At 39.8% G+C, this 13,255-nt stretch overlaps 1 protein-coding gene across 1 annotated transcript in view; it reads right to left on the bottom strand.

Moving 5' to 3' along the window:
* Window positions 1–7,666: 7,666 nt before the first annotated feature.
* Window positions 7,667–13,255, bottom strand: part of ARHGEF28 (Rho guanine nucleotide exchange factor 28) — a 207,083-nt gene continuing 201,494 nt past the window's right edge. The window contains exons 36-37 of the mRNA XM_089494184.1: window positions 12,343–12,456; window positions 7,667–9,425 (exon numbers count right to left, since the gene is read on the bottom strand). Of these exons, the coding sequence (XP_089350310.1) occupies window positions 9,265–9,425; window positions 12,343–12,456 (275 nt within the window). The 3' untranslated portion in view covers window positions 7,667–9,264. The remainder of the gene's footprint in view (window positions 9,426–12,342; window positions 12,457–13,255) is intronic.

The following is a 13,255-nucleotide window of genomic DNA, read 5'->3' as shown; positions in this document are numbered from 1 at the left end:
GAGGAGGAAACTAGTGACATGGCCAAGAGCTGGGATGTGGGCAGCTCAGTGCAATCTGAGCCTGCCTGAAACCTGTTGTTAGTACAGTCAGCCTTCCATATCCATGGATCCTGCATCCACAGATTCAACTATCCACAACATGAAATGTTAAAAAATAAAATAAAATAAAAATCAAACTTTGATTTTGCTACTTCATATAAGGGACATCATCTTACTGTGCCATTGTATATAATGGGACTTGAGCATTCAAGATTTTTATATCCATAGGGGGTCCTGGAACCAAACCTTAGCAGATATCAATGGCTCACTATATGTGTTAACCAGTTGATTTCTGGAATTCACAAAAAGTTACAAATAGTATCCACATTAGTCCTATCGCTGTGTAGTGTATCTCGGACCATCTCCACCCCCAGTCCCCACTTACAGTGCAAGTGCTGTGATGAAGGAGGGAATCTGTTCCCCTGTCAATCAGAAAGCACTGACTGATTGGTATTCCCTCTACCTCTCATGAATCCCTATGACAAATCCCCCTTGCACAGAAGATTACTCAGAAGATGGGTGGATGGAAATGTCAGTAAGCTGCTTCCTGAACAACAGGTGATGAGACCCCTAGTTATTGCAGTGGATGCTGCCCAGTAAGTGGGGACTGAGAGACTTTCATGGTTCCTACACATCCTCTAAACTAGGGAATATGCAGGGACTCTGCATACAAACCCCTAACTGCCTTAGTGAATTCCAGCCCATATTTATTCATTAATATTTTAACTAGTTGACACTAAAAGCAGTCTTTAGCTAAGGTTCACACGGCAATGAGCCTCCTCCCAGTCATGAAACTAATTTTGCTGTTTTAGAGGTCATGTAGGAGTTGGCCAAAATAACATATACTTCAGCATTTTCTGACCAATCTTTGTGGACCAAACCCTATTGGTTAGGCCCAACAATTGTAACCCACTGTATCAGTTACAGAATGATGAGTCAACATGTAGGCAATGGTCAATTGTAGTGCTGTAACCTTACATGTAGGTTTATATTAGCAATAGCTCCGAATCGCAAGGCACTCCTAGGACTCCTCAAGTGTGAAACATTGCGGCAGTTGCAAGACCGGCAGTCACATGGTCCACAAACCCACATTACACATTTTCCACTGTGAAGAGAGTGAGTCAGCTCCTATTCTTCTGTCCCTCGACTGCTGATGATATGATGAAATATCGTCTACTGTCTGGAACACATGTGGCCCAGCAATATCAACACATGCTCAATATGACTAGTTATTAATTAAGAAGAATTAATGAGGAAGAAGCTCCAGCAGTTTGCTTTTGTGTGAGCCAACTGGGAAGGACAAGATTCTGCCTCCCCTCCCCCCCCCCCCCCCCCCGTTAACTAACTGAAAATTACTTTCACAACAGAACTGAGTTTGCAGCAATGGAAGTAAGCTGAAAACAAAGGGGGAAGTGGGGGGAGGAGAGAGATACTGGAGTATTTTTAAAGTAGCTGAAAGCATGGGATGACAAAAGATTAACTTGGGCTGTCTCTGCCAAACTGAAACAGTTAAAGGGTATGCAAGTGACACTGTCCATGTTTTCTTTCCATCCATCTTGAAGTGGAAGTGGAAAATGTTTAAAAAGAGGAATGAAAACAGTTTTACTTCTACCCATTTTCCTTTGTTTTGCTCCTTTTTGCAGTGGGGGCAAATGATCCTCCAAGTCCATCTGTGTCTCTCTCTCCAGAGGCACAATGCAACGATCTGGGCCAGCTTATAGTACTTGATTAGAACAGGCCTACAGTCTGGTGTCAATTATAACCTCTGCTCAGATGTTCTCACTTGAGCTTTTTTTTTTTTTTTAAAGAAGAACATAATGAATCCAATATTTGAATCTGGAAGTTGCTGCAATAGCTTGTTCGTGTAAGTTTTAGATTATGTGAATTAGTCCAAAATGGTCCCAAGTCACAACATTTGGATTCAGATGTGAATTTGTCTGAATATTAAGATCTTTGGGAACTGTACATTTTGCTTTTCTGCTTGCTTTTGTCATGGCTTGTGAACCAGACAGAGGATTTATAGAAACAGGAAACTGGAAATAAAATGATATATAATTGAGATTTAGAGATGGCGAGAAATCCTTTTTTCCTCGTTGTTCCAGCCACCTTTCAGGTTGTAAATTTCAAGTGTCCTTGAAAAACAGGACATTTGGGACATTAATTGTTTTATTCTGTTGCAGATCATTTCACATGCAGGTTCCATATATATGACATTTTTGTGGCTGGAGAGATGTACCAAAAAGTGTATGCGTATTCTTATAGAGATGTATAACTACAAAATTTTCCCTATATGTCAGAAAGAGTTATGAACAACACATTGGACAGAAGGGAGAGGCAACCCATATAAGTTTCAAGCAAAAAAAGTCTATGAAATAGGTACACAATGGGATACACACACACACACACACACACATCCTATTGACTTACTATGCTTTTAGCAGAAATCTTTCAAAACAAAACAAAAAACTCTTAGTCTCAGGCGCGTTACAGACCGCCGGATTGCGGTGGTCTGCTGCCACCGCCGCTTGCACCGTCCGGGAGCCACAGCCTTTAAACGTCGCGGCTCCTGGACGCTGCCGAGAAGGAGCGCGGAAATCGTGCTCCTTCTGAGACCCCGGAAGAGGCACCGCAAAGCGCAAGGGGCGCATTTGTAGCGTCATTTCCGGGGCGACACGTGCGGACGCAACGCATCCAGCACGTAAAGATGGCGGTGCCCGTGTGTATAGGGCGCCACCATCTTTACACCCTCGTCACGTGCTAGGGGTGAGGCTGGTGTGGACGCTAGGTCCTCGGCCAACCCCTAGCACGTGACGGGGGCATATTAAAGGCCCGTTTATAACGCGCCTCAGGGGCCATTCCCACTGGGCTCATAACGCAACATATATTGCTGCGATTCTGACTTGGATTTTTTTTCCGAGTCGTAATCAAATCTGACCCATCGTTCCCATTAAAAACGAGTGCAAACAGGCCTGTTTTTTTTACCCCTGTTTTTGTTCCCATTGGTATTTTCCCCGTGGTAATTTGAAGCAGGTTATTTTGCTCCCCGTTCCCATTGCCCTTCTGGAACCTCTTTTTTTTTAAAAGCAGCTGTCAATCAAGCGCTTAAGCGCTTGACGTCACAGCCAATCAGCTGCTTAGGCACTTTTCCCCACCGGGAAAGGGAAAAGGGAGCCTCTTTTCCCCTCAAATCCCTTTGCATCCCAGGCTCTCCTGTGTCTTCCCATAGTTCCTATGGGAAAAAGAGAAGGAGCCTCCATTCCCCCAAATCCCTTTGCCTCCCCCATTGCTCCCTGGGCTGTCTGGGGGTGATTAAGCAGGCATGTACTGCAAAGCCCATCTGCTGCTCAGGTGCTCAGGCAGAGACAAAAAAAGAAAAAAAGAAAAAATAGTTAAAAATGGTGTTCAATGGCTCTCCTCACACATTGGTCTATGAATGTGGAGCAGGGGAGAGGTTGCAGGGGGTGTAATGTGTTTACTGCATTTGAAGGTCAATGTAGAGCCTTACCCTGCTTCCCATTCCACCGGGGGAAAGACTATGCGAATGGGAGAAAATGGTGCTGGTAATGCAGGAAAGAGAACAAGCAGGTGACACCCCCAGGCCCGCCCCTTGAGCACTGCTCCTCCCATCCCCAAGTTCCTGAATCAGACACCCTTGTCATTCCCATTCATTTGCCCCGAATTGGACTTAGGATGTGCAAGATAAACCTCTAAAAATGTGCACCCTTTTTAAATCAGTTTATCCACCAACGATTTGGGTTTTCCAAGGAGAAATTGAATACATGGGACCTAGATCCGAATTCCAATGGAATTTTCTTATTCTTTTGTAGTTGCTGTCCCCATTCCTAGTCTTCTTCTTATTTCTTGACTGACTGCAGTTCCCATTCTGATCAATCTTTGACCCAAGATATGGGAATTTTTTTTCTATTTCAATTTCCTTATTATCTAGCTTGTGTCTGTGTAGATCTTCCATGGTCATTATTTTTGGTTTTCTTTATATTGAGCAGTAAGCCTGCTTTTGAATTTTCTTCTTTCTTAGTAGTTGTTCCAAGTTGCAAGACTTTCTGCTAGAAGTATGGTGTCATCTGCATATCTCAGATTGATATCTTTTCCTTTTATCTTCACTCCTCCTTCTTCTGTGTCCAAGCCTGCTCTGTGTATGATACTTTCTGCATGCAAGTTGAGATAGGGTGAAAGGATGCAGCCTTACCTGACCCCCTTGCCAATTGGGAACCATTCATTTTCTCCATATTCTGTTATAACAGTAACCTCTTGTCCAAAATACAGATTTCTCATCAGGACTATCAGATGTGGTGGCACTCCCATGTCTTTAAGGCCATTCCATAGCTTTTCATGATCTATCCAGTCGAAGGCTTTGCTACACAGTGGAGCCTTGCCCATTTTGGACTCCCCCACGTGAGGCAAATCCTGCGTAAGCTCGAGCCCCATTCAATATAATGGGGCTCAGGCTCGTGGCATGTGTGTGCACCACCATTCATCTAATGCCAGTGTAGCTTCCACGTAAACAGGAAGCTGTGTATGGTGTGAAAGTGTATGGAGCCAGTATATAAAACACATGTTGATCTTCTTTTGGAACTCTTTGGTGCGCTCCATTAGCCATCGTATGTTTGCAATGTGGTGCCTATTACCTTTTCCTTTTCTAAGCCCTGCTTGTACCTCTGCAATTTCTCTCTCTATGTATGGTTGGAGTCTATGGTGCTGAATTTTGAGCATGATTTTGCATGCATGGGAAATTAATACTATGGTCCTATACTTGATGCAGTCTTTTGTGTCTCCTTTTCTGTGAATTGGGATGTATATTGAAGGGAGGTATTCCAACAGATTTTGAATATGAATGATATAGACAGTTGTCAAATCAGCTATTTTAAAATATTCACACTGTTCTCCATTCTACAAAAGATCTTTTCAGATATCTGCAGATGACTGATTGGTCTGCACTGGTCTGTGTTGCAATCTATGAAAGTTGTTGCCTTTCAACAAAGTAACTGTGAAATGGAAGTGTCCACCATTTCACACCTGTTGCTATATCTTGAACAGCTTATAAAATAGGACCAGAGAGAGGGCTAATTATACTTTGGTCTGATTTTGTGATATGTAAAATGAGCCAATGTCAGGAGGACAGCCTGTCACCATTTCATCTTGCTTTTACAGGTGGGTAATTACAAGAGATGAATTAATTGAGACCCATTAATGCAATACATTGGGGGTTCCAGCTGGAAGCAGGATGAATATTCCAGATGGAAGAGGTCATTAATTTGTCCTTCAGGGACCCCAGCATCAGCCTGGCAATTACTGTAATAATACCCAATAGCCCACTGTAAGCTTCTGCTTCCTGTGATAGCAGGACATTGTATTGTCAAGTGAAAGCATCAAGGAAGTGATCTGGATTTAAATAAAATAAAATCCAGGCAGCAGCTGATTCTCTGTACAATCCCATGAAATGTAATACATAGATTCACAGAAAACTACTTTCTCAACATAATTGGCAACCTATGAAAGAACACAGGTTTTTTTTTCTGTCAAAAAAATAAAATCCTTGCTGGGATGGATTTACCCATTTCTGTCTTCTCATCTCCTCTAGGAAATACTTGTAAGAATACCATTTGTATGATCACTATTACTACAAATATACACAGACACACTCCATCACAGTGAAACACAATGGGCGATTCTATTTTACCTGAAAAGTATTGGCACATGAACTTTATATGGCATGAAAAGACAAAAGCACACAATCTTGTGTTTTTTTAAATCAGAAAAATTTATCGGGGTCTCAGAGGTAGCTAGTCTCAAATCCACCCACCCCATGTCTCATATCTTGTAGCAGGTATTTAACCAGGGCTGACCAAAGTAATTTTTGCTATCTGAGGCAGGCACCTGTCATCCAGATTATTTTGGCACATTAGAGAGTAAATTCAATGAGAACCTCCCCTCAACCCTGAGGGTAAAAACAAATTCTAATATCACTCCCTACTAGAGTAGAGCCATTGAATCAATATGATTTACCTGTGTGTTGATTCACCATTCAACATTTGATTCAAAGGCTTGCTCTTTTGGGGACTAACTGACAAGATTCCAACCTGGAAATAACAAAGCAAATAATTTACAATCCATTCATGATATCTGCCTGAGGTACCTACCACACTCTTCCTAATGGTAGGACTGGCCTTGTATTCAAGGTATGATTGAAAACCCAGCTTATTAACGAACCCTTCCTAGAATCTACCTTAGTGTTCTGTAGTATCATATGTATTACTATGCATGCTTTAATTATGTGATATCTTGTTACTAGGAGCTGCTATGGAAATGTGGTTGCTACATTTTTGTGTGTAGTAGCTTCAAAACATAGATGTTGGTGGTTGTATGGATGAGCCAGTCCCAAGCCCTCACATCTGATAGTGCAATAATAGTATAAGGTAAAGCTGATGCCCAGTTTCTTATGCCCTAAAACACAGTGCCAATGAACACACCAACCTACCAAGATGAATCACAGAAGCACAGAGGGGACATTTTCTGCTATAGCAGCCAAGGCCAGGGAGAGAAACAAAGGAGTGAAACTCTGTTAGCTTGAGCTAGTGAATTCTTAATGTTTTTCCAAACGCTCATGTTTAATTCATCTGAACATTAAAAATGTCTAAATGATGGATAGAGCTACAAAATGCATGCTGATGTAAAGACCACCTAGCTCCAGCACATTCGCCATCCTATTAATGCAAAAGTATAGTCAATGCATGTCCAGACTATTTATTTTTATTGTGTATATGGATGAATAAAGCTGATAGATAAACCACATTAAAGGTCAGAAGGTCTTTGAAGGTACAGTAAACAAAGGTTTCTGGTACAGCAAATAGCAATTTGCTAACCATATACTTTGAAGGCTGCGTCAGACCTCCTGCACTATGCAGGAGGAAGGGTAGGAGAGCAAACTGTATTTTTTTAAAACCAGAATGTAGAACAGGAGCTTTTCACTGATGACATTTGGTGTGTGGATCCTGATATTGCAAAACTCAGTTGTGTTGTGTCTAAACTGTTGGTGCTTTCATTAGTTTTCACATTTATGTTAACACAGAGATAGCCAAAGAGAATCCATTTGCTTGCAGTAGGTAACAATTTTATGGATAGTTCGATGATATTTTAAACTTGTATGTGGTATATTTTTACCTATGTCTCTTTTACCTGAAGTATGCCGCTTTGAGTCCCAGACTGGGGAAAAGGTGGAAGAAGAGGAGGAAGAGGAGGAGAGCAGTAGCTGATAAATAGGATTAAGGAATAGGATTAGGGAATAGCTCAGCACTTACTGGCTGCCTCAATAGATTGCAAGAAACACTGGAACTTATTCCAACCTGACTGAACCTCTTCTGCCCAACAGGTACTATAATATACCTGCAACACATGGGTCAGGCTAGAGCTTGGAAATAATTACTTTTTTGGAAACTCCAAGTGGTCATGGTGCCTGGGGAATTGATGGAGTTACAGACCAAAAAAGTAATTTTCCAAACTCTGGGCCAGACTGCAACAGTGATCATAAATGGTTGTGCGAAGGACTGATAAAACACGTTTATTGACTTTTAAGAATTATGGACACATACACGTGGGGAGATGTAGAACATTTATTAAATTCAAAAAGTATACTATTATGTCCCCCAAACGGACAGAAAAACACTTTTATCTATTACTCTATAATGTATCAAAGGTCTGTGTCCTGAAAGCAATACACTGATTCATAGTACATGTCTATGGGAGTGGGGAGTGTATTTTGGTTAGGCTTTTTAAAAATCCTTCCTCTCCCAGTTTCTTGGAAGATTATGTAATGAATTTTAATGGTTCCATAAGAAGGCACTCACTGTGGTCAAGAACAAAATATAATGCTATACATCACAAAAACTGGTCTAGAGTGCTATGAAAGCAAGTTACATCCACGCTAGAGGAAACTGGCTTTGTGATACAAACCACTGCGAAAGAAATCAGCAGAATCCTGAAGTGGCTAAGTTGACACTGGGAATTGATTTCCTGAATCTCCATACTTTTAAAATAAAGTCTGTCTTAGGCTATAGCACAAATATCCATTGTAAAACAAGGTGTTTTAATCTAATATGGCAGAATACTTTCTGTAGTAGTAATATAGTATTGTCCCTGTAGGAAGCCAAGGTGAGATCCAGAAGAGTCCTTTTCTAGAATTACTTGAGAAATATTTCAGGTATGTTTCTCCATTCACAGGAAAGGATGAAAGAACTTGAAAAGAACATTAACCTCTATTAGGCTCTCTACAAGGTAGGGATTTTCAGGCTTTAGTCTTCTCTCCACAAATCATGATAATGATAGTGTATTTACATATTTTTCTGCTGACAGACTTACATGGGCCCAAGAAAATTGAGATGACCAGGGTAGGAATTATGCAGCTTTCTAGATGTTGTTCAAATACACTTCTCAGCAGTCCTTGACAGTGTACTCGGTGGTGAGGAATTCTGGGAAGTACAGTTCAACATCATTCTAGAAGGCCACAGAACACAATTCCCCCTACTGGTCTAAATCTTACTTACGCTGTGCTGGCCAATAACACCACATGGTTGAGTAAACACAACAAAAAATGCAGAGAGAATCTGGCTCCCAGCCTGCACTATGGAACATTGTGGTCTCTGGGGGCAGAGACCAACATGGTGCATGTTGCGGCATTGTGCACCATGATACTGAGCATAGGAGTGGAGTTAGATGGTGTTTTTTTAAGCTCCTGCCACCCCCTGCCTCTGCCTCTTTTGCTGGACTTTATTATCAACCAAATCAGAGCTTTTTTGCTTTCTCATGGTTTCATCTGTACCACTCTTTTTTAAAATAGAAATTGCTGTGTTGTTTATTAAACCTTATATCCTTCTTTTAGTTATAGATCTAGCTACACAATGAATGGTCAGCTTGAATTCGGCATGGCAGCACTTCCATCTATAGTACAATTATGATGATCTCACTACGCATTCATGCCACTGCTTCTTTAGAGCCAGCCAACATTTAATGTTGCTTGCAGAGTGTTTCAGACTTGTGTGTTGTGATTTAAATATTACAGACATATGTAAAAAATAATTTATTATCCTATGGATATGGAAAACTTTTCATTATTTGTAATAAATAACATATCTTCAATGCCATTTGGATAAGAGCAACTACGAACAATAGAAAAGTTATCCCAAAGTGCTACTGATGGATAAAGAGAAAAGATTACAGATAAACAATCTTTTCCTCAGTGCCTCCACTTTCTGAATCTTGTCCCAGGTCACAAGGTAGATTGTGCAGCAGAACATCTGAATGATGCAAGGCTTGACCATCAACATGACCTGAAGCCTGTGATCTTGGGGACTGGCTTCGCAATGTATTCAAGTCTAGAACACAAAAACAAAGATGGAAAGGTTAAAAAAATTAGCTCTGCTTGCTACTTCCATATGCCAAAGAATAATAATGAAGGGCCTTGTTGTTGCTGTTTTTAAAGGAAAAAAATCTTTGTGGACTTTTTAAATGTAACAAAATAAATGCAGTTATTAATATTCCATAGTGAAGAGGCCTGTATTTTCTGATCTCATGTGCCAGTTTTTTAAAAAATGAACCCAGTAACTTTCCTGGCAGCCTTTCCCTTCTTGCAATCCTTGCTCCGCCTTTCAAAGCCACTGGAATTGGCTACATTTCATGCAACAGACAAGCATAGTTGTTTGTTTAACAGTGGCTGTTATATAGTATATTCATTTAAGGCAGACATTTATACACCATCCTTCATAACATTTTCCCCATGAAGTTTATAATGCAAATTAAAAGAAAAATATTAAAATGAAAAGTCAAATAACTCAATAAACAAATAACCTAATTATATAAAATGGAAAACCAAGTAATTTAATAAACAAACAACTGAGTGAAAACTTCAGTTCCACTATTCAAAACACAAGAAGTTTCCTAGACTTAAACTGCAAACCATTAAAATAACTAATCATTAAAAAAAAAAGACTGGTACCTAAAAATTAATGCAATTAGTGCCAAGCAAGTGACAAAGTAGGTGTTTATCATATATGTGCTGTTCCCCACCTAATGCTTTTCTAGTGGGAACCTTCAGAAATAAGCCCTTCAAATTGATACAAGTCCTGGTCCCATTTCAAACACTATACAGCAAACTCCTCTTGCTGGCCAAACATGCCTTATTATACATGTGCTTCCAAGACAGCCAACTTCTTCCTCCCTACTACCATGGCACCAAAGGCTTCTGTTTTGTCTTTAGTAAAGGCCATCTAATACAGAACTGATTGGGTAAATCATGCTGTAAGTGCACCCAATGACTCCTGCCAAATATCTTTATTGACATGGAAAGGGAACAATTGCTTTCTACTATTCAAATACCATGGGACTTCTAGATAGTGTAAATGCCCACTCTTCTTATGGTTCCGTACTAACAAACACTCATTGTACAACTACTGTACTGTGCATCAATTCTGTACCAAATTCAGTGGCACAACTCAGGAACCATAATGTGGGCTGTCTAAATGCTTCCAACTGCAGCAGAAGCAGCCAAATAAATCAGAGAGATTTGCTTCATGTTATCCTAACAGAGGTGCAGCTCTAACTGCTTAGCTTCTTCTCCAGCAAACCAGAGAAGGAATCTGTGTATAAGAAAAGTAATGCACCTGTACAAGTTAATGTATCCAGTAATCTGAATAGTACTTTGAACTACATACATACTTATTGGGTAGGGAAGCCCCAAGAAGTGAAATCCAAAGTCAAGCTACTCATCTACCCCTTCCTCTTCTTCTCCCCTACCACCCACTACATCTGCTACCACCACCTCTAAAGCTGAGAACTACTGTCTTCTGTTTGTATACACCTGGGAAGTGATTTAATTTCCAAAATTAGGAAATATTTGGATTTATATGGGGCATAAACAGACCTGAGTGGTCAGTGATGGGGCTCTTACAAGTCTCCCATTCATAAAGTTGCCTTAACTCAATGCTGACTGGATGGCAAATAACAACAACAAAGCATAAGCATGAACCTTTACAGTTGTTCCTTTTGGTGAATCAGTAAACTAAAGTGGATCTAAACCTTTACCCCTGAAGTCAACCAGACTTCCAAGTGCTTGGCATTGACTGGATTGTACTATTACTGCACAAAGCAGTGCACAGCAAAATGCAAATATCTACTTTCAAAACTAAGCAGTGACATGAATTGCAACAACAGACCACAGAAACAGGAGCAGATTATATCACTAACACATCTCAGTGCTAGGAGACCCAGATCAAGTAACCAATATGCTGTTATTGGAGGCAGTCTTGGCTTGCCTTTAGGGAAAACAGCTGTAATGCTAGAATGAATGTTGATGGGGAGAAGATCAGAAAAAAGCTTGTGCAAAGCATATACTGAAAGGTACAGTATGAATGAATAATAAATGAAGATTGGGATATTTAAGAATCATCCATCTTAGATTATTTTTCTGAAAATTGCTCAAACACTGAGATTTGCTATGTTCCACACAGAGTAAGGGTTCCTGGGCTGTACCATTTCAGATTATGTGTACAGAATTTTTCCACTTTGGGGAGAACAATACATATAAGGTGGACTGTGAAGCTGAAGGCTAGACTAGAATGTTTCTCTTTGGTACCTCACTCTTCCATATCCAGGGAATATGTATATGAGAAAGTTTTGGAGCCACCATCTGAAATCTGCAGTTGTAAAACTTAGGAAATACTTTATAGTATGATCAGCACTTTGTCTAGACCAGTCTTTCCAAATCTTATGCCCCTGAAAGATGCTGGACTACAAATATCACCATCCCCAGCCTGAGAGTTATAGTCTCAACCATGTAGTGGGCACCAGGGTTGAATAAGGCTGGAGAGCCTTTCAAGGAAAATTATACAGTGATTCAAGATACTATTGTGACTTTAGTCTGCTAATTGCTGGGAAAACTATTTCCCCCTGATGGATATTTGGAGCTAGAAAAAAAGCAGGGTAATCCTAACATCCAGGGGTGGGGAGGAAGGTTGTCATGCTATTAACAATAGAAGCAAAGAAAAACTAAGTTCAAAGTACTATGGACAAATAAGGATTGATCACTGGAAATCTGAGACAAAATTTTATGGGTGCATGTCTTTGAAAAAGAACACCATGGAAGCTACTGCTTATAAATCAAGAGAGATCAAGAGACTCTGCAACTTCAGATTTCTCATGTAAATGAGCATGGAATGTGCATGCATTATCCAAGTGAAATGCAATGTAACAGTTACACAAAATGGCATTTGCTTGGGGTTTGAATTTATACCTTACCTTGATACCTGGGTGTTTGGCTTTTGGGTGACAGATCTGAATTCATTACTGGATTCCTCACGAAATCTTCACTAACTGAATTCACCCTGCTGTTCATATTTTCCATGGAACCACCTGCGAATCAATCAATCAGTCAATCACTTTATTTAAATCTCATCTTTTACCCGAGATAGGGATTCAGGGTAGCTTACAGATTTATTTTTTAAAAATGCCAGCTAGCTAGCTATGTTAATTAAGGCTGGTGGGAACTGTAGGCCAAAAATATCTGAAGGGCCATAATTTCCCACCCCGATATAAAATAGTGAAAGACTTACACAAGACGGTTGTTTTAGCATTGTTTAGTACATTCATGCCCTACCTATTTTGCGAAATGTGTATGGGTTTCATTATATTTAATTTTAATTAAGAAACTCTCATCTGATTCCAACAGCTTCTCTCCAGAAGAGAAAATAGGTAGTTTCCTAGATGGAATTGTAGCTGCAATGTTGGCTCACATGGCTATGAAAAGATCAAATTGTTGCATCTATGAGATCTAATTCTGGTAAAACAAAATGTATATTCAATATATATATACAGGTTGTGTCTTCCTTATCTGAAATGCTTGGGACCAAAAATTTTTGGGTTTCATTTATTTTTTCAGATTTTATTATTTTATTTTATTTATATGCTCTCTTTCTCCCAACTTGGACCCAAGGCAATTCACAAAACATGCTTAAAAACAAGAACAGCAACAACAATAACAATGCAGTTCAACTTAAAAACACAATTAAAACATCATATTAAAGTCAAAAATGTAAAATCCTTACAAATACAAAGTTTAAAATATAATACCATTAAAAATATCAAAGCAAACACCCAAAAAGAAGCCTCCCTGGGCACAACTACATATTAAAAGCCTGCATAAAAAAGTTTA

The sequence above is a fragment of the Sceloporus occidentalis genome, unplaced genomic scaffold (genome assembly GCF_023333645.1).
Source record: "Sceloporus occidentalis isolate IW3139 unplaced genomic scaffold, rSceOcc1.0.p SCAF_1, whole genome shotgun sequence".
NCBI classification, from domain to species: Eukaryota; Metazoa; Chordata; class Lepidosauria; order Squamata; family Phrynosomatidae; genus Sceloporus; species Sceloporus occidentalis.
This window is presented reverse-complemented; position numbering and strand designations above follow the sequence as displayed.